The 26,725-nt window shown below is 41.6% G+C and overlaps 1 protein-coding gene across 1 annotated transcript in view; it reads left to right on the top strand.

Annotated features, from left to right (window-relative positions):
- The window catches only part of AMBRA1 (autophagy and beclin 1 regulator 1), a gene marked incomplete in the record, with an annotated part of 1,868,076 nt that overhangs the window by 219,069 nt on the left and 1,622,282 nt on the right, over positions 1–26,725 (top strand). The window contains 1 exon segment of the mRNA XM_044082605.1: positions 6,684–6,867. Within this exon segment, the coding sequence (XP_043938540.1) occupies positions 6,684–6,867 (184 nt within the window).

The following is a 26,725-nucleotide window of genomic DNA, read 5'->3' as shown; positions in this document are numbered from 1 at the left end:
ATCGCTCACTGCAGGCTTCAGGGAATCCAAATTTATCCATACCTGGATGACTGCCTGATACAAGCGGACAACAAAAACAAGCTGACACAAGACTTACAAAGAGTCATTTGCTTACTACAAGCCCTGGGATACACAGTCAATTTAAAAAAGTCAAGACTGATACCATCCCAAACAATAACCTTCTTGGGTGCAGAATTGGACACAGTAAAACAGATGGCATTCCTAACTGCAGAAAAACAAGAACAACTTCCTCTCTACTTCTTGGCATTAACAAAGCAGAACAAACTAACAGCAAGGAAAGTACTGCAGGCCTTGGGCTTCATGGCATCCTGCATAATCCTGGTCCCCCATGCCAGACTGCATATGAGAAAGCTACAGTGGTACCTAAAGAATTTATGGTCTCAACACAGGCACAGCTTAGAAACCGAAATACCACTAATCCCATGCCTGAAACAAGAGTTCCTATGGTGGGCTCAGGCATGCCAGTCAAACCCAGGTTTGCCCTTCCACAACATTCAACCAAGCCAAACCATCACAACGGACGCCTCAGACCTCGGTTGGGGGGCCCACATGCTGGACAAGTGCATACAAGGCTTATGGACTCCAGATCAGCTGCACCTGCACATAAATCAAAAAGAAATGCTGGCAGTAAAACTAGCAATCCAGAATTTCAGACCATTCCTCCAAGAAGGCCAATTGATGATAAGGACAGACAACACCACGGTCATGTGGTACATCAACAAACAGGGAGGCACTCATTCATACCCTCTATGCCGAATGGCTCTGGACCTATGGAATATGGCTCTGAGTTACAACATTCAGTTACAGGCAATATTTGTACCGGGAAAAGAAAACATCCTAGCAGACATGTTAAGCAGAACTACCTCGGATGCTCACGAATGGATGCTACACCCGGACATCTTCAAGGCCATCACAAAGAAATGGGGACTGCCACAAATAGACCTATTCGCATCCCCACTCAATCACCAGCTCAAGAAATTCTGCACAAGGACATACCACCCACTTGCTTGGAAGGTGGACTCTCTATCCTTCAGTTGGAAAGGCCTGACAGCATATGCATTTCCACCTCTTCCTTTGATGCACAAGGTACTACTGAAAATCAAAGAGGAACGCCCAAGGATAATTCTGATAGCTCCAGATTGGCCAAGACAACATTGGTATCCATTACTGAGGAGCATGTCTCGGGGGGAAAACGTGGACACTGCCCCTGATTCCTTTGATGTTAACTCAGAGCGACTACAACATCCTGCATCCAAACCTGAAAACTCTGCAACTGACTGCCTGGAACATTACATAAGAGCAACTAACCCAGATTTATCCCAAAGGGTTAAAGACATTATCCTTGAGGCCCGCAGACCTTCAACAAGAAGGAACTATGCAGGAAAATGGAAAATGTTTCTCATTTGGAGTACTGAAAGGGGGAAAGATGTGTCAAAGGTAGACATTGCCAACATCCTGGAGTATTTGGCAGAGCTTCTCCATACAGGCCTGTCCTATTCCTCCATCAAGATACATGCATCAGCTATTTCTGCAGAATACAGCTTTGATCCCCCTGTCTTTTCACATCCTTTACTCAGGCAGTTTCTGAGAGGAATTAAGAATGTAAAACCTCCTAGGAAACCACCATTACCAGCATGGGACTTGAACTTTGTGCTAGAAAAATTGACACTCCCCCCTTTCGAACCAGCAGCAACAGCAGATCTTCAACACCTATCCTGGAAAACTGCTTTCCTGCTAGCAATTACTTCAGCAAGAAGGGTTTCGGAACTACAGGCTTTAATGGCAGTACAACCCTTCCTAATCTTCCATCAAGATAGTGTCCATGAGAACTAATCCTACATTTATGCCTAAGGTGGTATCCAGAGTGTCTCTAAACCAGGCAATCCACCTACCTACCTTCTTTCCCAATCCACAGAACAGGGGGGAAAGACTGCTGCATACCTTGGATGTACATAGACAGTTGCGCTACTACCTGGACAGAACCAAGGGCAATAGAAAAACTGACCAGCTTCTGGTAGCATATGCAACAGGAAGGGAAGGAAAAGCAATTTCCAAACAGACAATCTCCAAGTGGATAGGAAATTGCATTAGATTCTGTTACTCCTACCATGGAAAGCAAATTCCACAGAACATAAGGCCTCATTCTACAAGGGCTACAGCCACTACCACAGCTTTCTTACGAGGAGTGGCTACCAAGGACATTATAGAGGCTGCTACTTGGACCTCCGTGCATACATTTGCCAAGCATTATAACTTACCTCTATACTCTAGATCCCGAGCAGGGTTTGCCACTGCTGTTTTGCAAGGGATCCTAACTACACCATCATTTCTTCTTCCTCCTCCCCTGGCTTGGCTATGGTATTCTACCCATTTGTAAGGACTGCAGATGCATCCTTGAAGGACATAGTACAGTTTTGTACCTACCATAAATGTAGATGTCTGAACAGGATAGCATCTGCAGTCAGGATTACCCACCCTCCTTCCCCTCTGTGGTATTCCTAGGGTATTTGCCCACCTAATAGCTAGCTGGGGGGGGGGGGGATCTCTTATGGTGTATTTGTTTGTATATATGTACATACATGCTTATTTTTTGTGTTTGCCTTCTACTTTTTGGAAACATTGGCATTTATCCAAAAATTTAGCTATCTAAGAGGGCAACTGGCATCTGGGGCAAGAAACACTGAAGAAGATGGCGTCGGCTGATGCTTATATACTCCAAGAACTGCAGCTATGACGCCGGGAGAAATGCGACATCAGCCGAGGCCAGACCCAGACTTTGGAATCCGGCCGACCAAGGGCTGCCTGAAACCCATTTGTGACTGCAGGTTCAGCCCTGTCTGGACATCTGACGGGTATGTACCACTGTACTGTGTTTTTGTGTTAAATGTAGATGTCCGGATAGATACAAATAACATAAGGGTTTTACTTCCTCCTCCTCCTCCCCCACATGCCTTGGGGTCCACTCTCCTCCTATATCCTTAGCTGGGGATATCTGTTATGGTGTATCTGTTTATTGCTTATTTATTTTGCATGGATACCTATTTTGTCTTCCTTTTGATGATGATTACAGCTGACCTTGGACCTGGCATCCTGGCAAAGAAACAAAGAAGAAGAAGATGGAAGGCTGTGCTTATATACTCCAGCCGCTCTGGCGCGGAAGAGAATCACGACCATCAGCAGCGGACCCAGACTTTGTAATCCGGCCGACCGAGGGCTGCCTGAGGCAGGACAACCCATATGTTATGACTGCAGTTGCATATCTATCGGACATCTACATTTATGGTAGGTACAAAACTGTACTTTACTTTTCCAGACTTTTCCTGATACCCAGAAAATACCAATCGTGGTATCCAGTTCTGGGCCTGTCTACTCTAAACCACTTTCTGGACATTCCAAAATTCAAGATGCTGACTGTTTACCAGTTACTTCCTATGCTAGGCAAGGATGCCTGGTTGGCAACTCTAGATTTAAGAGGCTTACCTGCATATCCCCAATCAGGGAATCTTTCAGAAGATACCTACGTTTCAAAGCCGGCTGCATGCATTATCAGTTTTCTGCACTGCCCTTTGGCTTGTCTACTGCTACCCGTGGTATTCACTAAGTGCCTGGCTCCAGTAATTGCTTTTTGCAGACAAGGAAATATTCAGATATGTCCATACCTGGACGATTGTCTTATTCAGGCAGAAAACCAGACCATTCTTCTAAGACATCTGGCGTTTGTAAAAAGAGTTCTAACCTGTCTAGGGTACACCATAAACAAAAAGAAATCTCAACTGGTACACTCTCAAGAAATTACATTCCTTGATGCAAGCTTGAATACAACTGCCCAGATGGCTTTCCTTAAGCCAGAAAAGCAAATTCAGTTGGTGACTTACTTCAAACAGGTGGCCACAAAATCCCTGCTAACTGCAATGCAAATACTGCAAGCCTTGGGGTTCACGGCCTCTTGCATTCTTCTAATTCCATATGCAAGACTGCATATGAGGAAACTTAAGTGGTACTTAAAAAGGTTATGGAGTCAACATTGTCACAGCCTGGAAACAATGATTCCTATCATACCTTGCCTGCGCCTAGAGTTCCTATAGTGGGCAGAGGCCTGCCACCAAAAGAAGGGACTAACATTCACACCACCCCCTGCCACCCAAATCCTAGCTACAGACGCATCAGACTATGCATGGGGGGCTCATCTGGCAGAGAAGTGCATTCAGGGCAAATGGAGCCCAAATCAAATGCACCTTCATATCAATCAAAAAGAAATGCTATCTGTACAGAATGCACTGACAGCCTTCAAGGACTACATTCATCCAGGACAATTACTGATAACCGTGGTGTTGTCCGCCTTTATGTGGTACATAAGCAGGGGGGGTACACATTACTACCCCTTCTGCAGACTAGCCATGGCATTGTGGAACATGGCCTTGAGCTACCAAGTACAACTACAAGCTCAATTCCTGCCAGGAAAGCTGAATGTTCTGGCAGACGTACTAAGCAGAAATCGCATGGACCCACACGAATGGAAACTGGAACCATGGATTTTCAACATTTTGACATTGAAATGGGGGAGCCCAGACATAGATCTTTTTGCCTCACGCCAGAACTACCAGTCAGACAATTTTGCACAAGAACTCATCACAAAAAAGCCTGTAAAGTGGATGCTCTGTCCTTCAGCTGGAAAAACCTATTAGTCTATGCCTTTCCCTTCTGCCTCTCCTCTCCAAAGTTCTATTAAAAGTCAAACAGGACAAACCAAAAATAATTTTGATTGCTCCAGACTGGCCTCGCCAGCACTGGTACCCACTCCTGCGCAGTGTGTCACACATTTCACAGTGGCACCTGCCTCAGACACCTTCCTTACTACCGCTGCAGGAGAGCCAAATTCTGCACCCTTAGCTCCAAACATTGAATCTTGCAGCTTGGCTAATCACTTAAATTCCCCCTCAGCAAACCTGTGATGGATGTCATTGTGGAGGCGAGAAGACCTAGTACTAGAAAATCTTATGCTGACAAATGGAAAAGATTCTGTGCCTGGAATCAATCTCAAGGGATGAGCACAGCAGTGCCCAATTTACCTTAAATTTTGCAATACTTAACTGAGATGCTTCATAAGGGCCTTTCTTTTTCTTCCATAAAAATGCATGCCTCAGCCTTTTCAGCTCACTACAACACAGAACACCCCCTCTTCTCTCATTCTCTTCTAAAGCAGTATCTCAGAGGGGCCAAAAACTTGAGACCACCCAGGAGAGCTCCAACCCCTGCCTGGGACCTTAACTTTGTATTCGCGAAACTCACTCTACCTCCTTTCTAGCCAGTTGCTACTGCAGACTTAAAATTTTTTTTTTGGAAAACAGCCTTCCTCTTAGCAATCACTTCAGCTAGAAGGATATTTGAATTACAGGCCCTTATGGCAGTGGAGCCTTTCATCATCTTTCATACGGACAGGGTGTTTTTCAGGACCGATCCATCATTCATGCCCAAGGTGGTATCCAGTGTGGCTCTTAATCAGTCCATTCATTTGCTAACTTTCTTTACCAATCCACAGAACAGGTGGGAGCAGATTCTGCATTCATTGGATGTACACAGACAACTTAGATTCTACTTGGACAGGACTAAATCTCTAAGAAAATCTGAACAACTGCTGGTAGCATTTGCTGCAGAGACAGAGGGGAAGGCTATTTCAAAGCAAACCATTTCTAAATGGATAAGCCATTGTATTCATTTCTGTTATAACCACCATGGAAAACCTATCCCCCAGGGGATCAGATCTCATTTTACCAGGGCTGCATCTACTTCAACAGCCTTTCTCACAGGTGTTCCTACCAGGGATATTCTAGAAGCTGCTACCTGGAGTTCAGTTCATAATTTCACCAAGCATTATCACTTAGCAATTTTCTCTAAATCCAGAGCTGGCGTTGCCACTGCTGTTTTGTAGGGCCTTATAGCTGGTCCTAATGCTGTATAAATCCATCCTCCCAACCATAGCTTTGTGAATCTACACAAATGTAATGACTGCAACAGTGGAAGCACAATGAGCATAGTACAGTTGTGTGCACTTACCATAAATGTAGATGTTCGAGTGTATTCACTGTTGCAGTCCTGGTTACCCTCCCTCCAGCCTCCTGTTTTTCTCTTACTATACCTCTACTTTCTTTTACTATGCTTAAAAGCCTTTTTGGTGTATTTGCTTTTGTTTGGAGGTATATTTTTGTGTTTTAAATTATATATATATATATATATATATATTTTTTTTTTTTGTTGCTCCCCATTTGGGGAGCACCTGACACCTGGGGCAAGAAAAAGTGATGTAATGGCGTTGGCTGCATGTTTTATACCCCTGACGACCTGACTTCATGGAAGAAGGGACAGCAACCGATGCAGGACCCAAGACTTTGTTAATCAGGCCGATTGAGAGCAACCTGCCAGCAGATTACCCAAATGTGATGACTGCAACAGTGAATACACTCAAACATCTACATTTATGGTAAGTGTACACAACTGTACTTTCCTTACAGGTAAAAGCAAATACTTAGGCAGTGCACAGTGCTAAAGTTACTCTAAGTTGTTGAACAAAATTATATAAGGTCTAATATAAGATTTTGTGATCTATGTGTGATGTACTTCACTTTGCCACAATGATGAGAAATTTTTAATTTTTTTCTCTTTAGAACCTTAATGGCTTCAACTCATGTGAACCACAATATTTATATCACAGAGGTGAAAACTGGAAAGTGCATCCATTCATTGGTGGGGCATCGTCGTACACCATGGTGTGTGACCTTTCACCCAACCATCCCAGGGCTTATTGCTTCAGGGTGTCTGGATGGAGAAGTTCGGATCTGGGATTTGCATGTGAGTGTTTGTGTTGAAGAAAATTTGAATGTTTGAAACAATAATAGAATATTTTTGTAATTTGTATTTATATAACTTTTTACTGTGTTTTCAGGATGCCTTAAGTAGGTTCAGCTATAGCCTTCTTGCTGAAATGAGCTTTTGTGAGCAGTGACGTTCTGTAATATGTGGTTTTAACCATGTTCGTGCAATGTAACCGTGCTGGTATGCTGCATCCTGCAAAATGTTGCTTTTCTGAGAACTTTTCTTGGTAGCTAATCTGTGATGATTCAGTATTCCATCCTTCAGAACCACATAACAGTTTAGTTCTTCATGACTGTTTATTCCTATAGCATGTGACTCACTAAGTTTTAAGCCTCCACATATTTTAATATATTGAAAATGAGCTCATCTCCAAACTCTTGCATTCTGTTGGTTCCATGGAAGATTGTGTTTGAGCATGTAAAATAATTTTTGTTGTGTAAATATGTAACTTAGTTCCTCATGCTCTTGTACTGCTGGATAAACTGTCTTTCTAATATGTCTTGTGAAAGGGATTTTAATTCTGGGGGCTCTATTAAGTTAGGTTTTGAATGGTCTTGTAGTTTGTGGGCTAAAGTGACCTGTTTCCGTATGCTGGTGCAAAGCAAGAGGTAATTTAAAAAGCTGGCAAGAGCAGATTCCAAGCTCATTCTACAAATTTCTTCAGGATATTTTTTTGCAAACTGTCCTGTTTCTGACTTGCAGTTTTGAATGTTGTGTTTAGAAGGTGAGCATGGCTTACGAGGACAACCAAGGAAGAGGCATTTTCATCAGGTTTGGAATCTCCGTAATGATGGTGGTCTATTTGGGAGCAGGATCAAACGCTTATTTACTAACTTGAGTCTAAGGAAGGAAAGGAGTTCTTTAATTTGTTTTGCTTTATTGGTAGTGGTTGGTCTTTAAAATGGGAAATTTAAGTAAGAGGAAGTCCATCTCCAGCCAACAGTAGGTATTAAGCCAGCAAGCATTAGAACAGCTTGACAGGTTAAAATTTACCAGGCTGCAAAAGACCTCCCCCCTTCCACATTGAATTGTTTTGCTTAATATGTCTAAATCTTCATTGCCATACTTGAGTTCTATATCTGGAAAATGGCCCAGACTTACCTTTGAACATCTGACAGGAACTTTCTCATATTTCTGTACGTAGACACTAGATTGTTTTATTGTGTGTCTATTCTGTTCATCCTATACTATTTAAAGAAATGTTTATTTTCCTTAATTTTTCTTTCTTTCTGTCCTGGCTTAGGAGCACATCTTCAGCATTAAGCTGCTGATGGTGGGGGTGATTGTATTTTTACTGTAAACTCCTCTTTCTGCCTGGCCTGAAGTAGACTGTGACAAGCTGAAAGTGGCCCTGTTTTATTTATATATTTGTTAAGTGGAAAAGCCCACGAGGCAGTGTCCCTTTTCAGGGGTGACTCAGGAGTACTGTCTTGGTTAAGTGACTTGCACAGAGTTGCACAGTAGGCAAATGGAGATGGAAGTAATCAGCCCCCTCCCCCCCCAATACCATTTTGGTTAAAGTAGCTCAGTAAACAACTCACAGCCTTAATTGCCTGCGCTAACTGCCAGATAAGGTTGATAGCAAGACCCTGTCCATGTTCCCACCCCACCCAAGAATGCTTGGACTTCACCATTCCCACATGCTTTAGCACCAGTACCAAGGTGCCGACTTTGACCCCTTAGGAGTCATTCTTCTGTAAGGGCCATATTGTTGTCTAAGGCTGTGATGCCAGTGTCTGCATTGTATACATCTTTGCTACTGTTTCTGCCTTTGAGTATCCCTTTTGTTGATGGTTTTGGCCCTAATGTGTGGATTTAAGTATTTGGCAGTGATTTTTACCCTGAGCCGTTATACATTGATGTCGATCCTGAGTTTACCTGGTCCTTGAATTTTAGCCAGTCTTACATTAAAGTGAAAGGTGAGTTACTTTGCACTGGTTCAACAATGTGTCCAACCTGACAGCTAAAATCAGACTCTAGACTAGTCTGATTGTGATCACTTTGTCCTGCCACATGTAATACAACAGGGCAAAAAGGCTGAATATCTTAATCGTATCACACTGACTTTGGTGATACTGCCTCTCCCTGTTCTTTAAACTTTTTTCATACAATGAGCCTTCAGAAGGTTAAGTAGAACCCTGAAAGCACTTTCATAGCCAACTGCAGCTGATCCTGATGGACTCAGATTCTTCAGTATTCCCCCAGAAGACCCCAGGTTTGGTAAATTCTATGAAATGTACCTCTGTGATGGCCTTCTGATCTTGTATTATTCCAACAGAAAAGACTGCAAAAGGTTTTTCTGGTCTACCTTGCACTCATACTTGATGATCCTTTTCTCATTCATTTTCTTTTTTTTTTTTTTTTTTTTTTTTTTGGTTAAACAAGAAACATCTTTATTAAATTACCACTTATGACATAGGCACAGTCATACATTTATAGAAGTGAGAAAAAACATATTGACATAATCCAGCTGCAAGCATTTTACATCACAAACCATACTGACATAATCCCAGTTTACAAATCTGTATCAATTATTTACCCAGTTAGTCAAATATTACATAGCTCATTCAATTCCTGCCTTCTTTTAAACCTCATTCCTGCCCTGTATGTATTGTTCCCACAGTTCCCATTTTTTCATGTTTAGTTTTATCATATCGTTTTTTAAAGATCCCAGTTCGAGTTGTATTCGTTACTATAGTCGGTACTTCTAGTACAGTTAGTTTACACTTAAATTTCTATTTTCTAGTAATTGCTTTTTTGTCAGGCAACATAATTAGATTCAGCAAGGCCTTCCTGTATGTCTAGGGATTTCCAATTACATATCCTAGCAAAGAAATATTTCCTTAGTTTAACCCATTTGCTCACCCAGTATATGTGGCAGAGTAGTCTACAAGGAATCTTCAAAGTCTGCCAACTCATTGTATTCCAAGAAAATATGTTCCCAATTACCCTGTCTTCCCATCCTACCTCCAGCATTTGCTGTCTACCTGAGGAAAAATTATCTGGAGTCTACTTGGGGCATAAAAATATATTGTAAATATCTTGAAGCAAAAATTCTAAATCTCTTAGATTTTGTTGCATATATGAGAGGCATGCATATATTCTCCTCATTGTTTTTGTGAATTGCTTATCCAATTTCTCTTCCCAGTTCTTTCTAACCTTCTCCGATTCTTATAGTTAGCATGCAGTATTTTATATGCTGTACTAATTATTCCGTTTTAACGGCAGCTTATTTTCTAGATTCTGCTGAAAACTCTGCCAGTGTTGGTCTTTAGTTTAGGAACCCCTATTTCTTTCTCTTTGCCTATACTTTGATATCAGTCATGGGGAAGACTCTCTGTAACCTGCAGTCCATATAAATTCTTGGCGTCTTCCCATTTTGTTGCCTTTCCCTCTCTAGTTATTCGCTCCCAATGCCTTTGTTTCTTTGACAGTTTTTTCCAATACATTTTTCCCCTCTTGCCTGTTGTCTGAATCCCTAATTGCAGTCATACCTATCGTCAGAATCTCCTTTCTCCATTCCAGTGTTGGCTTAGTTCTTAAGAGTACTTTTTGCTGCATAATGAGTGTAGTAATCTGTATGATTATCGTTATTCTCTTTAAAGATCTGCATCCAAAAATCCCAGTTTCTCCTTGATGTTCTTTGTGTTTCATTGTTGCAGTCATTACATTTGGGTTATCTGCTTGCAGTAGCCCTCAGTCGGCCTGATTAACAAAGTCTTGGGTCCTACGTCAGTTGCTGTCTCTTCTTCTGTGACGTCATGGGTATAAAACATGCAGCAAACGTCATTACCCCAGACTTTCTTGCCGTGCGGTGGCTGAAGCAGAAGCAGTTCGCAAGTGCTGGTTGGCCGACTCCTGAAATTTTCGTTTTCGAGTTTAGAACCGAAGTCTTCAACCAAAAGCTAAGTACCCCGTTGGGGAAACTGCTCTAAACCGATGTCAGTAAAAGTAAATAATTGCATTTCTTGTGGAAAGCAAATATCTCATAAAGATTTTCATTCATACTGTATTCCTTGCCTAGGCCCTGACCACGACATACCTCGCTGTCGGTTTTGTGCCTTATTTAAACCACGAACTATCCATTGTCGATATATTTGCGCTTCTAAATTTTTTGGTGCTCAGTTCAATTATCCTGATATGTCTTCAGTAAGCCATCCAATTACCGACATACTGAAAAACGCAGCATTAGGCCGCCCAGTTCGCCAGTACTCGGTGAGGCGCTTTCGCAGCCCCTGATACCCGCTACTTCAGATTCGCAGGCCTCTACTAAGACCCATTCGGCATCCGGTATGCTGCGAGATGCTTCAACTCTGGAACCTGCGGATGTCTCTACCTTGGATGGGTCCGGAGCCGCTGTGCAGGCACCGGCTTCTGAGGGCTTATTCAGACCTACTGACTTGCATATTAAACTGGTGCCATCTTCTTCTTCAAGGCTTAAAACTCGAACCATGCCTAGAAAACTGACGCCCAGACCGCATGGTCAGGCCTCTATGCCTAAAGAACAAATGATAAGAATGACTGAAGACCTTATTACTTTAATCAGGGGAAGCCAACCTTCCACCTCTAAGAGACCTAGGACTGAGTTTGCTTATGATACTTCTGACCAGGATTCTGAAATTTCTGTTTCCTGTGATCACCAGGATTTACCCTTGTCTACCTATGAGGATTCTGATGCTGAGGAACTCTGTTCCATCTGCCCCCCCGAGGATTTCTCTTTTGGTGAAACCTTGCATACTCTCAGGGTGCTTTTTCGCTGGGAAAGTCAGGATTTCTCTGGTTCTAAAAAGAGACTTGGGGATTTCTTACTCCTGCCCCAGCACAGGCCTTTAGCTATATTTCCTGTACTGGACATTGTTGATGATGCCTTTTTGGAATCTAGCATGGTCCCTGATTCTTTACCTTCTGCTTCCAGAAAACCTGATAAATATTACAGGGTTCCTGACTCTCACAAGTTTCTTTTCAAAAATCCTACTGTGGATCCTGAAACCATTTCACAGGGACCCAAGGGCATTAAAGCTACTACTGCCAAAAAGTCATACTCCCTCTGATAGAGACTCCAGGGCGCTGGATAGATGGGGTAAGAAAGAATACACTAATGCAGCTTTGGCCATTAGGGCCTTGAGTTGCCAGTTTCATATGTTAAAGTATTAGCTGCATATTATTGGATTGCTTAAACAGAAAATTATGTTGATTCCTGGTTGTGCTGAAAATAAGGATGTGCAGGATTTTATGCATTCTGCTGAACAAGTTGGTAAACATACATTGCAATGTGGTTTTGATTCACTAGAGGCATCTTACAGGGCTGCGGTAACTGGGTCTGTACTTAGAAGGCATGCTTGGCTTAAGGAGCAATCCTTGCCAGATCATGTTAAAGCGAAATTACTGGATGCTCCCTTAAATCAGGGCCACCTGTTTGGTAACCAGGCAGAAGTTGTTCTTAAAAAGATGGAGGAAAAAGCTAAATCAATGCAAACTGTTAGACTTTTTACAAGTACAACCTCCAAGATTTAGTAGGCATTGGCCTTCTAAGAATTGGTCCTTTCCTGCCTCTTACAGATCTTTTCAGTCCAAACCCAGATCCAGCAGAGCACCCAGGCTTCAGTACCAGGGGACGCACAGGACTAAGCAGTGGGGCCTCCACTCCAAATTTGGGTTAATAAAACTCTCCCCCCATGTAAAAGCTGCCAATGACTCTTTTAAAACCTGCAAGCACTTCTCAACTGACTGCCCCTTTGGGGGGAAAGATCCCACTTCATGCAAAGAACTGGGGGCCCATTACCCAGGTCAAATGGTTTTTAAATAGTGTCCCAAGGATACAGATTTCACTTCCACACTTAACCAATTCCAAGCGGTTGGCCGGATCTGACTCCTAAACAGTGGGCAGAGGCCCAAAAGCAAGTACTCTCTCTCTTAAGCATATAGGCTATTCAGTTGGTACCAGAAGAGAAAAAGGGACAATGTTTCTACTCGAGATTTTTCCTGGTACCGGAAAAGACCATTCATGGCGTCCTATCCTGGACCTGCCAACTCTAAGCACCTTTTTGCTGATTCCAAATTTCAAGATGCTGACTCTTCACCAGTTGCTTCCTATGCTAAGCAAAGATGCCTGGTTGGCAACACTAAATTTAAAGGAAGCATACCTGTACATCCCATTCAGGGAATCTTGCAGAAGATACCTACGCTTCAAAGCAGGCTACATGCACCATCAGTTCTCTGCACTGCCCTTTGGCTTATCTACTGCGCTCAGGGTATTCACAAAGTGCCTAGCTTCAGTCATTGCATTTTGCAGGTAAAGAAATATTCAAATATAGCAATACCTGGGTGATTGTCAAATTCAGGCAGAAAACCAGGACCTACTTTTGAATCATCTGGCTTTTGTACAGTGTGTGCTAACTTGTCTGGGGTACACCATAAGCGAAAAGAAATCATACCTGGTATCCTGTCAGCAAATTATATTCCTGGGAGCAAGCTTGAATACAGCTTCCCAGATGGCATTCCTCACGCCAGAGAAACAAATTCACTTGACAGCCTACTTCAAACAAGTGGTCACAAAAACCCTGCTATCTGCAAGGCAAATACTACAAGCCTTTGGGTTCATGGCTCCTGCATTCTAATTCCATATACAAGACTGCATATGAGGAAACTACAATGGTATCTAAAAAGCCTATGGTGTCGACATTCTCAGGATCTAGAAGGAATTATTCCTATCATTCCTTGTCTACGCCTAGAGTTCCTTTGGTGGGCAGAGGCCTGCCACCAAAACAAGGGACTACCATTCATTCTACTCACTGCTGCCCAAACCCTAACAGATGCATCAGACTATGCATGGGGGGGGGGCGCATCTGGCAGGGAAGTGCATTCAGGGCAAATGGAACCCAATTCAAATGCACCTTCACATCAGTCATAAAGAAATGTTAGCTGTACAGAATGCTCTGACAGCTTTCAAGGACCACATTCTTCCATGGCAATTAATGGTAAAGACGGACAAACACCACTGTTATGTGGTACATAAACAAGCAGGGGGTACACATTCTTACCCCCTTGTGCAGACTAGCCATGGCATTGTGGAACACAGCCTTGAGCTACCAAAGTACATCTACAAGCTCAGTTCCTGCCAGGAAAACTAAATACACTGGCAGATGGACTAAGCAGAACCCTCATGGACCCACACGAGTGGAAACTGGAACCAAGGATTTTCAACAAGTTGATAAGCAAATGGAGGAGCCCAGGCATAGACCTGTTTGCCTCCCCCCCAGAACTATCAATTGGTAAAATTTTGTGCAAGGACTCCCCGCAGACTAACGTGGAAAGTGGATGCTTTGTCCTTCAGCTGGGAAAACCTATCAGTTTATGCCTTTCCTCCTCTGCCTCTGCTCTCCAAAGTACTACTAAAGGTCAAACAAGACAAACCCAGGATGATTTTGATTGCACCAGCCTGGCCACGCCAACAGTGGTGTACCCCCTCTTGCGCAGTGTGTCACTGTTAGCTCCATGGCACCTGCCTCAGACTCCTACCCTGCTGTCTCAGCAGGAGAACCAGATTCTGCACCCTCCGCTTCAAACACTGAACCTAGCAGCCTGGCTAATTACCTAAGCTCTCCTTTACCATCTCTCAGTAAACTAGTGATTGATGTCATTTTAGAGGCAAGAAGGCCTAGTACTAGAAAATCTTATGCTGAAAAATGGAAAAGATTCTGTGCCTGGAACCAGTCTCAAGGGATGAGCACAGCAGCGCCCAATTTACCTCAGATTTTACTATACTTAACTGAGATGCTTCACAGGGGCCTGTATTTTTCCTCAAAAATTCATGCCTCCGCCATTTCAGCTCATTATAACACAGAACCTCCCCTTTACTCTCTTCCACTGCTCAAGCAGTTCATCAGAGGGGCCCAAAATTTAAGACCACCCAGGAGAGCTCCAACTCCAGCCTGGGACCTTAACTTTGTATTGGAGAAACTCACCCTTCCTCCTTTTGAGTCAGCTGCTACTGCAGATTTAAAATTAATTTCTTGGAAAACAGCTTCACCTTTAACTATCACTTCAGCAAGAAGGGTATCTGAATTACAGGCCCTTGTGGCAGTGGAGCCTTTCATCATCTTTCATGCGGATAGGGTGTCCTTCAGGACCAATCCCTCTTTCATGCCAAAGGTGGTGTCCAGTGTGGCCTTTAATCAGTCCATTCAGTTGCTTACCTTCTTTCCTAATCCTCGGAACAAAGGTGAACGAATACTGCACTCCTTAGATGTGCACAGACAACTTAGATTATACTTTAACAGGTCTAAACCTCAAAGGAAATCTGAACAACTGCTGGTGGCATTTGCTGCAGGGACAGAGGGGAAGGCTATTTCAAAGCGAACCATCTCCAAATGGATAGGTCATTGCATTCAATTGTGCTATAAGCACCATGAAAAAACCTATCCCACAGGGGATCAGATCCCACTCCACCGGTGCTGCATCTACCTGTACAGCCTTTCTCAGAGGCGTACCTACCAGGGACATCATAGAAGCTGCTACCTGGAGTTCTGTACATACTTTCACCAAGCATTACCATTTGCCAATTTTCTCTAAATCCAGAGCTGGCTTTGCCAGTGCAATTTTGCATGGCCTTATAGCTGGTCCTAATGTTATGTAAATTCCTCCTCCCATCCTTAGCTTTGGCAATCTACTCAATTGTAATGACTGCAACAGTGAATCACGAAGAACATAGTACAGTTGTGTACAATTAGCATAAATGTAGATGTTCGAGTGTATTCACTGTTGCACTCCTGGTTACCCTCCCTCCAGCCCCCTGACTTGTTTTGGCTGTACCTCTTCTCTCCTTTTCAATGCTTAAAAGCTTTTTGGTGTATTTGCTTCTTTGTTTGTGGTATAACCTTGTATATTTATAGATTTAATTGCTTCCCATTAGGGGGGTACATGACATGTGGGGCAAGAAAAACTGATGTAATAATGTCTGCTGCATGTTTTATATCCCTGACGTCACGGAAGAAGAGACAGCAACCGACGTAGGACCCAAGACTTTGTTAATCGGGTCGACTAAGGGCTACTGCAAGCAGATAACCCATATGTAATGACTGCAACAGTGAATGCACTCTAACATCTACGTTTATGGTAAGTGTACACAACTGTACTTTTCGTGAGCTTCCTCCTTTTTAATCATCATTCTTTTCCTCTTTGAATTATAAGTTTCTGCTTGCACTATATATGGGAGCTTTAATTATGTAGCTCTGAAATACCCCTTCAAATCAGTTAATCCCAATCCACCTTGTACTGTTGGAAGAATCAGCTTATCCCACTTGACTCTTGCTGGTTTTCCTGCCTAGATAAAATCCTTCAGCTCTTTATTGATGCCCACTTCTCTGGTTGATAAAAATATGCCTGACCTGTGTATATGACTAAGGGGACTAAGAAAATTTTAATTGCTTGTATTTTAATATCCGTATAATAGAGCTTCCACTTTTTCAGCTTTGGTTTTATATTTTGTTTTGTCTTTTCCCAAACATCGTTGTCTGCCACACGGGAATCATTCTAAACCATACTCCTAAATAATTCATTTTATCATGTCCCCATACATGTGGGTATTGCTGAACCAATTTGTGTGTGGGTACGTAATTTGCCGCTCTTACCTTCGTTTTAGCCTCAATAATGCTGTATCTCAAAAATATTTGAAACCGTCTTAAAATGTCCCACAACACTGTAATGTCCTTTTCTGGTTTTGTTTGGTATAAAATATCTGTAAATAGGTATCTTTTCTTGACTACCATACCAATTATATCCTTGAATTTGTGTCCTTATTTACTTTGCCAGTGATTCTGAATATAATGCAGGTAACAAAAGGGGAAGAGGGCACACCTGATTGGTTCCTCTCTGCTCAAGCAGAAATGATCAGAGAGGACACCACCCAATTAAATTTTTGCCGCAAACCCACATATATTCTCCTGATCAACCTTACATTTTATCAGGGAATGCAATTCATTCCATTGCCCTGCTCATAAAGTCCCAGCTTACTCTGTCAGAATGCTTTCTCTGCATCAAGACCTACCAACAACATTGTATTTTCTTGCCTTCTGCTTCCCTCTGGATCATCAGTGTTCTGTTATTGTTGTCAAATGTTTGCCTTCCCTCCATAAAACCAGATTGATAAATATCTATTAATTTTTGTCATCACGTTTGTCATTCTTTTAGCCATTAACAACATAAGCACTTTATTATGTTTTAGTATTGAAATGAGCCTGTATGAAGCTGCATCTGATGAATCGTCACTCTCTACGTATTATATCTGCCACCACTTTCTTCCAGGATGTTGGTACTTCTATTAAAATACTGTTAAACAAAACTTTCCAGATCTTTTATCAGTTTTTTCCCCTCCTAGATTCCAAACTTCCACAGGAATACCATCTTTTCATGGGGACTATCCTGTAGATTGGTTGTACATCACAATTTTTCTCATATCTCCTCCTATCCTAACTGTTGGTAATTGAGGCTCATCTACCTCTAACCTTGGTATATTGAATTCTTTCATAAACATTTCTTGATTTCCATATTTCTCTGCTTTCTACAGACTTTAACAGAATTTCTGAAGTATTTCTAATATCTCAACAGGATCTGTTGTTGTAGGCTTCCTAAGACTGGCGACAGCCTTTTTTACATTCTATTGCCCGAGTCTTTGTGCTGAAAGTTTTTGTACTCTAGACTTATCAAAAAACAGTTGCTTAACAGCAATCTTTCTAAACCCATGCATATTATTGAGATTTAACATTCTGCACTTGCTCCCTTTTTTTTTCTGAGAGATTCCCCCTATTCTGCAATATGTGAGCATTTGTCATTCATAATTCTTGTAGCGTCATAACCATATCACCCTTTCTTTTATTTCTACCCTATTTTTAAACTTTACTTTAGTTTTATCTCACTCCCTAGTTGTATTTTTGGAAGAAATGTTCATCTTCTCTAATAGCTCCTGAATAATTTCCACTACCCATCCCTTAAATTCCTCTCTTTTCAACAGATAGGTGGGAAAGCGCCAATGTCTCATTTTTATTTCATTGCCCTCCCTTTTTATTTTAGTTATTAATGGCACATGAATTGAAATAGTTTTTTGGTACATATCAAGACCTTCAATTAAATGTACATGTTCCTCTGAACTGCAAATTCTGTCTAGCCTAGGCCAGTTTTTGTATCTTGGGGAGTAATATGTAAATCCACTCAAAAGTCCTAGTACTGAAGTCACAACTTCCATGCCAAATATTTTCATATTTTTCTTTGAGAGTCTACCCTCCTTCGTTATATCCCCTTCTGGGCCCAAACACATCTTCACTGCTGCAAATTAAGCTACAGTCCCCACCTGTAAGTAATATTCCTTGCTGAAAGCTGATCATTTCTCCCAGATTTTTTTAAACTGCATTATAGCAGTTTTAGGTGGAATGTAAATACATGCCAATGTAATCTTCCTCCCTTGCCATTAGCCCCTGACTACAAATCTTATGTTATATTTTTATCCTCTTCTATCACTATTGGAGCTCCTCTTGAAATTGATACAAGTACTCCTTATTTTCCTTGGTCCCAGGTATTCTGCTGAATAGACATCCTGAAAACCTTTTTTTTAATCAGATTCACATAATCCTTTCTTTCCAAGCGTGTCTCTTGTACCATAGCTATGTGCATACTATATTTTAATATAGTTCACCACTCTTTCTTTTTTGTACTTATCTGTGATACCATTGACATTTAAAGACATTATAGAAAGCATTGTTGTATTAAAAAGTTATTCCCACCTTTTATGTATAACAACTTTTTTGTAAAATGTCTAGTTCCAGCTTTTGTGTTACATGCATGCACTGTGTGGTAGGTCGAACTTTTATGCAGTTGTTTCTTGTTGTATTCATCTGAGCCTAGGTTACATCTTACCAAACTTTGTTTTATTGAAAGCCCTCAAAAAATACCCCCAATATCTCCCTAAAACCTGTTAACTTAATACTAACACACAACTATGTACATATTTAAATACTGAAGTTTTACCCTCCTAATAGAACAGATGTCCCAAACTGGCAGCCATACCCTGTCTTGAGTTAACCTAAAGGAAGTATTATCCATGCCAAGACACATGGTGCAGTCTGTGTTTCTACTAAATGCTCTCTGGTTTTGTCTCAACTTTTATAGCTCTCCCGGCTGGGAAAGCACACATGTTTTGAGAGCATCATCTGTTAGCCAATCTGTCTTTATCAGATTGTATTCATGGAGACGTGAGGACCAGATAGAAAACTGATACTAAGCATACATTTATTTGCTAGAAAAAAGCCGTATAATCAATTTTCTTTTTGATTTACTTTTTCTTAAAACTTACTAGATCAAATGAAGGGCCTTAATCCAGTCGTTCCTCCATGCAAGACTGAGAAAAAAAGAATATTACATTTTCTTTTGTCATGCTCTTTAAACCAGACTTTTACATTGCAGTGCCTAAATTTCTTCAAACTGAACAAGCAGAAAAAAGAAAAAGCAGAAGCGCCTTTTTAAAATAGTATCCCCATTACACTTAAAAACAACAAAGAAAACTGTACTTTATAGAATGCAAAGAAAATCATACACTGTAAAATAGTACTATGACTGGATAAACTTGAAGCATTTTTCTGCTTTCTTGCCATTTTCCTAATAGATCAGAGAGAGTCCCTCTTGCACATGTTTTATAGACAAAATAACCCAAACAATGAAATGCACCCAGGGTGTTGATTTTTTTTTTCTGTCAGAGTTAAAAGACAGACTTTTGTTTTGTATAAATTAATGGTTTCCTGACAGATATAGTGTGATATAAGCAGTGACGGTGTATCTGTTTCTTTTACTGTTCTATACAGGTGAAGTTTATTTTTATGAAATGAGGGAAAGTATGGATGACAATTACTAGAGTTAAAGGAATTTATTTGGGTGGAGAAGGTAAGAGGTAAGTTGGGATAATTTGATTAATTCCTTTTGTAGAACAAGGTGTGGATAAGGATTATGTGATTTTGAAAAGTTACTTTAAACCTACATATTTAAAGCTGATATGCATAATTCAAGCAGACTTATAAATCAAAGTAGAAAATGGATGATCACTTCAAAACGGACAAATTAAAGATAACTGGAAAAGTTGAAATAAAAATGACAAAGACACAACCTTCTAGCTTTAATGCTAAAAAATCTAGTAATTGCTTTCATCTACACAAAGACTTCAGACTGAATGAGTTCTACCAAATATGCTTCTTAAATACGAAGCACAATTACAACATTAATTAAAATTCTCTCACTAATTAATACACTTGTTTAAATGAGGGAGTTCTGCCTGGATTAATGTCCCTTAACTTTTTTCTTAAAAAAAAAAAAATAAAAACTTAATTTTCTTTGTCATTCAGACCTGGAAGATTGCTGGCATCTGAACGTACTTGCCAGCTATTAATACTCCTTCCAGTCTAGTTCTTCCTCTGCATCAAATCTAATTAAAAAATCTGGGACACTGTCTAAAACAAAAAATCTAGGCATGCCGTTATACCCTATATTAACAAAATGCTTACCCCAGGCATTACTAAGATCCTTATTTTCAATGGCATGCAAGTGCTCATAAATTCTTTTATTCAACTCTCTGATGGTCCTTCCTATGTAGTATGCTGAACAATCTGAACAAATATAAGGATAGATCACAAACTTAGATTCACAACTATAATATGCTTTTGTAAATATTTTTTCAGATTCATCTCCACCTCTTTTTTCTTCACTAGTAAATATTTACAATAGTTACAATTATAGCACTTATACATGCCTTTCCTACTGGATTATAATTTATTCTCATTTAATTTATGCTGAAAAATCTCTTAAAATTGTTTTCCTCTTGGTTACAAAAACTGGTCCTTCACCTATGTTTTCTTTAACTTCCTTAAAACTACTAAATATTTTCTAATTGTTATTGCGCCACATCAACCGGGTAACCTCTGGCTGAAAATTTAGAGCATAAAGATGTTCCTTCCTCTAAAAATAAATCATCATTGTCTGTCATCTTTATCCTCTAAATTTTTAGCTAGAGGTTACCCGGTTAATGTGGTAGAGAAAAAATTTGAGGAGGTTATTAGTTTGAGGAAATGAAAATGCAAAGAGTTTAAGGACATAAATAGCAAGTAATTCTAAGGTGTGTATATCAGAACATAGAAGTATTAAAACTTTGAATGTTCTGATATCGAACACTATTCAGCGAACGTTAAGATTAGCAAAGCTGCAGAACAGCGAATTCTTTCCTCGGGAAAGAATTTGGTTGGCCATTTCTGTGGCTTCAGTATTCTTGGTGCTGTGGTGGAAAGTTACGGGTTGGGTTCAGGTAAGTGTGAGATAGTTTGTACGTTAGGGTTAGGGGCGGGTTAAGTGAGTTAAGGTTAGGGCGCGGGTTAGGTGAGTGTAAAATAGTGATGGACCTTAGGGTTAGGGTTTGGGTTAAGTTTAGTGGGTCGATAGTGTATGTTTAGTTTAGGGTGGTGTTAGATGTAGGAATTTAAGTGTTGTGTGCGGTTGCTGTTTGTTTGATGTGCTTGTGTTGTGTGTGTGTGTTTCGGAGCAGCAAATTTTTTCCATGGGAAAAAATTAGCTGTTCTGAATGTTCAAAATTTTCATGTTTAAATGTTTTGGGGCCGATGAAATAGCGTTCGCTCTTTTCATCTTTCGATAATGTTATATAAACGCATTCTAAGCTGAGTATGTCTTTGCAATTCTCGTTAGATACAGAGGGTGTAAAGATGATCTTCCTTAATTGGAAAATATCGAGCAGTTTTAAGGAAGTTGAAGAAAATGTAGGTGAAAGATCTGCGGTTGTAATTAAAGGAAAACATTTTAAAGATATTTTTTAAGCATAAATTAAATGAGAATAAATCATCATCCAGTAGGAAAGGCATGTATAAATGTTATAATTCTAACTATTGTGAATATTTATTAGCGGACAAAAAAGAAGTGGAGATTAATCAGACAAAATATTTATAAAATGATATTATAGTTGTAATTCTAACTAAGATCAAAAAGTAGTAGACCTCAGGGGCTCAAAATCCAACTTTTATTATACTCTTGAGCGCTTTAGTCCCGGTGTAATGGACTTCATCAGAATAACAATATAGTTTACAAAGCAAGCGTAAGTACTACACTGTAATCACACAAAACCTAACTACCCAATCATAAAATACACTTAAGCTTCTTACCAAGGTGAAATTAAGCCTTACCTGGCATGCAGCAGAGAAAACAGCAGCAGTGTAGGAGATACCTTGTCTCTAAGGGCAAATTACGCAGTAATTGCAGTCCTAGAAAACTCTGTCTTTGCAGTCCTCTGGTAGCTGTAGTCCACTGGTGAGTGATGGGCCAAAACAACTGTGAGGAATTACCTTGACTGTTCCTCTGGGATGACGCACAGTCATCTCACCACCCGCATCACAGAGCCACACACCCACCTATGCAGGGGGTCCTCAACAAAAACTTACCTAAACAAGAGACCCCCCCCCAAAACACACACACAAACATTCCACACACACCAATCAAATCACACACAGTAGTCAACACACAGGTTTCACACAAAAACAGCCCGTAAGGCATAATAAATCAATGCAGCCTGTAAGACACAACAGTAAGCCAAACATACTAATCATTGGCGACTCAGTAGTGAAATACTTGTCCCCCTCACCAGGCTCAACAAGTAGAGGGTCACGGTCAGCAGTCTGTCAGACGCTAGAATCCGCCACATCACGCACACACAAGTCTCTTCACAGCAGGTACAAGTATGACTCTGTCATTGTCCATGTTGGTGTGAATGACTTGAGATGTACCTCCCTGGACTGTATGAAGAGGGACATTATTGAGCTCTGAGTATGTGCTTCAGGCAGGTATGACCCTAGCTCTAAGCAGCATCGTACCTTTGCCAAGAATGATATCACATTACAAACAAAAAAATGTTTGACTTCAACAATTAGTTTCTGGTGTCTTTCTAAGGGGATCCAGCATTCTGTCTGCTTGGGATAATGTAGTTGACAGGCCTCGATGCTTTGCCAGAGATTGCCTCTTCTGGTCACCCCTGGGGTTCCAGATCTTGGCCAAGGCTCTTGCCTCCCCCATTGTGCCCTTTTTAGGCTATGCCCCAAAGACAAATTTTCCAACATAAAAGATCTATCAAAAAGCAAATTGAAGGTCATGCTGCTACACTAGGAGCCTTAATCTGAAAATGCACTCACTGGAGGCTCTCCTCATACTGGAAGATGCCTTAGTCTGTGCAGTCACGGAAACTTGGTTCAGGGCTGCGGAAAGCACCCCTGCCTTACCAGGCTATAACTCATTCCACACTTTCTGACCCCAAAATGAGGTTGGAAAGACTAAAGGTGGTGGAGTCTCTCTCTTCATTAAGGGCAGACACATCTCCAGACTGGTTTATCAGCATGACACACTGGAATTACTCTAGGTGTAGCTGACAGTTGACAAGACACCCGTCCAAGTTGTAGCCAGTTTTAGACCCCCTTCATGTCGTAAGACACCCACTCCTTCTACCTGGACCTACTTGACTCCATCAAGGTACCCCCTAACACCCTGATCCTTGGTGACTTAAACTACCCCACCATAGACTGGGTGAACTGTTACTGCACTAATGCAGTCACCCAACGATCCCTTGACTTCATTTCTAACGCACTAGATCAGCTGGTCTCATCCTCCATAAGGGGAGGTCACATACTTTACTTTGTTCTCACCAACATGGGCGACTGCTGCACCACTCCCATAGTATGTTCTTCCCTGGATTGATCAGATCATTTGTCTGTCCCTTTTGAAGTTTCTATCCCACCCAACCCCTCTCCAGCCATAACCACGCTAAAAATCTTCTCAAAAGCTGACTACAACTTCTTGAGGGAGATTATCAGCAGCTTCACACCACCGCCCCCCTCAGATGATGCAGACAACTATGCTGAACAGTACGCCAGTGCAGTATACAAGCACCTGTAAAACTGCATGGACTTAGCCATACCCAACAGAACTAAAACAAGCTCCTCAAGGAAACAGAAACCTGTCTGTTTGGTAAACTCTGTCAACAGGCTGTACAACAAAAGAAGAAATTTTTGTCCAAGGGTAAAAAGGAACAAATTCCAAATCTGAAAAACCCCTTCCTCCACTTCAGCAAGCAAATTAGATCACTAGTGAAAACCTCCAAAGGCTGTTATGAGTTGAAACTAGCCTCCAAAGCAAAGACAAACCATAAGTCCTTTTTCAGTTACGTTGGGAACCTGCATGGTAAAGGCCAAGTTTGCTCTGAACAAGTAGTTAATGGTGCCACTTACGCTGGTCCTGCTGACTTAAGCAACTTGATAGCTGGTAAGTTCAGTGCAAACTTCACTCTATCACCCCCCCCCCCCCAAAGGCCCAGTCGACATCCTAGGTACTTGTCCCACACCTCATATCTCCGTAGGTCTTGTTAAAGGCCCTATCCAAGGCAAAGAACACAGCCTTCATGGGACCTGATAGCATCCCAGGCTGTTTTCAGCTCCAGCAAGAACTAGCTTTGCCATTGACCACCGTATTCAACCACAGCCTAATTACAGGCTTCATTCCAGCAGAGTGGAGAACCTCCATTGTCATCCCCTTGCACAAAGGTGGTACCCACTACTGTCCTGGGAAACGGTCGGCTCATTTGCTTGACAAGTCTGGTCTGTAAAGCCATGGAGTGTGCTATTATGTATCTCATAAACAAGGACATAGGCAATCTCCAGTCAGTCAACCCCACCCAATTCAAATCTGACATGGGCAGATCTTCCCTGTTGAACCTAGTTGACTTCGTTGAGACGGCCACCAAGTCCCTGGATAAAGGAAAGTCAATACACGCAGCTTACCTTGACCTGGCCAAGGCCTTTGACACAATCCTCCACTCAGGCATCATCGAAAAGCTGACACAGCTTGGTGTTGATCCCTGTCTAGTCAGAGGGCCAACCAGCTGGCTCACAGGACCCACAAGGTCAAAACATGCTCTTCCACTTCTGACAGAAGACGTACCCCAGGGATCTGTCCTGGGACCCCTACTGTTTGGCATCTACTTCTCAGAGGTCCAGGCTAAGACTCAGGCCTGTGGCTGACCAAGTTTGGGGATGTCTGTATGTTGGGTGCTGTCATTGACTTCCCAAGTGATGTTAACATACTGCAGGAGAGTCTAACAGCTACAAATAACTGGTGCCGAAGTCATGGCTTTAAGTTGTATGCAAATCTATTATACCATATAGCAAAAACACAGCCCCTGCTGATTACCACATCAACGGCAACCCCCTAAGCACAAAACCTGGGGGAGGGGATTGGTATAATGGTTAAGGTGTTTACCTTACAGACACACAAGGTTCAGGGTTTGATTCTCACTTAGGGTAATTGGCTAGGCTTGAAATGGCCCACAAGGGCAGTTAGCCTAGTACTAAACTATGAACCTCTGAACCTATGAGAGACCTGTGTATTCGGGTTGAGAACAGTCTCGTATTTGACCATCATGGCAGTGGTGATCAGAAAAGCCTGTTTCTTGGTTAATCTCATAAGTAAAGGGATTGCATCCAGAAAAAAGGAGGTTATTCCCTCTCTGTATTCCTTTATTAGACCTTTAATTGAGTATAATGCTCTGTTTGGCATGTACCTCTCCGAACAACTGCACCAGCTGGAAAGGCCACAGACGTACATCACAAAGAGAATACATGGCCTCCAACACCTGTCCTATGTGGACAGGCCTAAATCACTGTTGCTGTACTTGGCATCATACAGATCGCTCAGAGGTGATCTGTGTCTTGCCTACAAGGCAGTATCAGACCCTGCACTACTAGAGAGGCTCTGTATCTGCAAGTCTAACTCCTCATGCATTACCCAGTCAGTAGGCCTAAATCTAATATGCGACATCAACAAAACCTGCTGGAGACAGGTTAGTCTCCCAGAGGCTGCCCCATCTCTGAAATGGACTCGCTGACCCTCTTCAACCACAGCCTTGATGAGTGGATGGGAAACCACAGATTTGACCGAGGAGTTCCACCTTTGTCCCCTCATTGACAGAGGGGTGACAGGTGCTGACTGAGGTTTCTTTTTTGAGGATAAACTCTTGGCTAGGCTTGTAAGGGTCCCAGGGCCATTAGCCTAGTAACCTCCTATGTTCCTGTGTTTTCATTTAGAAGTCGACAACACACAGATGTATCATGTTACTTAATATCCAGGTAATACAATATCTGCTTTCAACCCCCAAGCCCCTCAATCAATATCCATTTTTAACTTGCCACTCTGCGAGGGAAGGAAGGCCCTCATTCACTTTAAAAAAAAAAAAGTCATCTAACAGTGTCTCCTAGATTAGGCAAAATTGAGATTTTTTCTCTCTCTCCAGATTTTGTCATTGCAAACCAAAGACCTTGAGTTGTTTCTAGATTTGAGTGACTTAAGATGACTTCAGTTTCCCAGATCCCCTTACATGAAACTGTATGGTCATGGAGCAGTTACTTCTTTATGTTAATCGTTTAATTACTGATGCAGTAGCTTTGGATGTACAGCTTAGGTAGTGCCAAGGATGCAATGGCTGGCCAACCTCCACAGCTTAAGAGCACTTTACACACAAACAAGCAAAACTGTGTGTGTGTGTGTGTGTGTGTGTGTGTGTGTGTGTGTGTGGGCATGAAGCCCTTCAGAGCTTACCTGCTGGCAAAGAACACACATCACATGCTTTTCAGTACTGACAGTCTGGTAATGTTTCCCCATTATTAGACAGATCAGTTCCAATGAGGAGGGGGGGAAAAAAAACTTTTACATATTTTGTGATACATCTACATTTTCTATATCGACAAATATTTTAAAAAAT

Source organism: Protopterus annectens, chromosome 9.part0 (assembly GCF_019279795.1).
Source record: "Protopterus annectens isolate FY-2018-M chromosome 9.part0, PAN1.0, whole genome shotgun sequence".
Classification (NCBI taxonomy): Eukaryota; Metazoa; Chordata; order Ceratodontiformes; family Protopteridae; genus Protopterus; species Protopterus annectens.
Note: the sequence above shows the minus strand (reverse complement) of the source record. Positions and strands in the feature narration are given on the sequence as shown.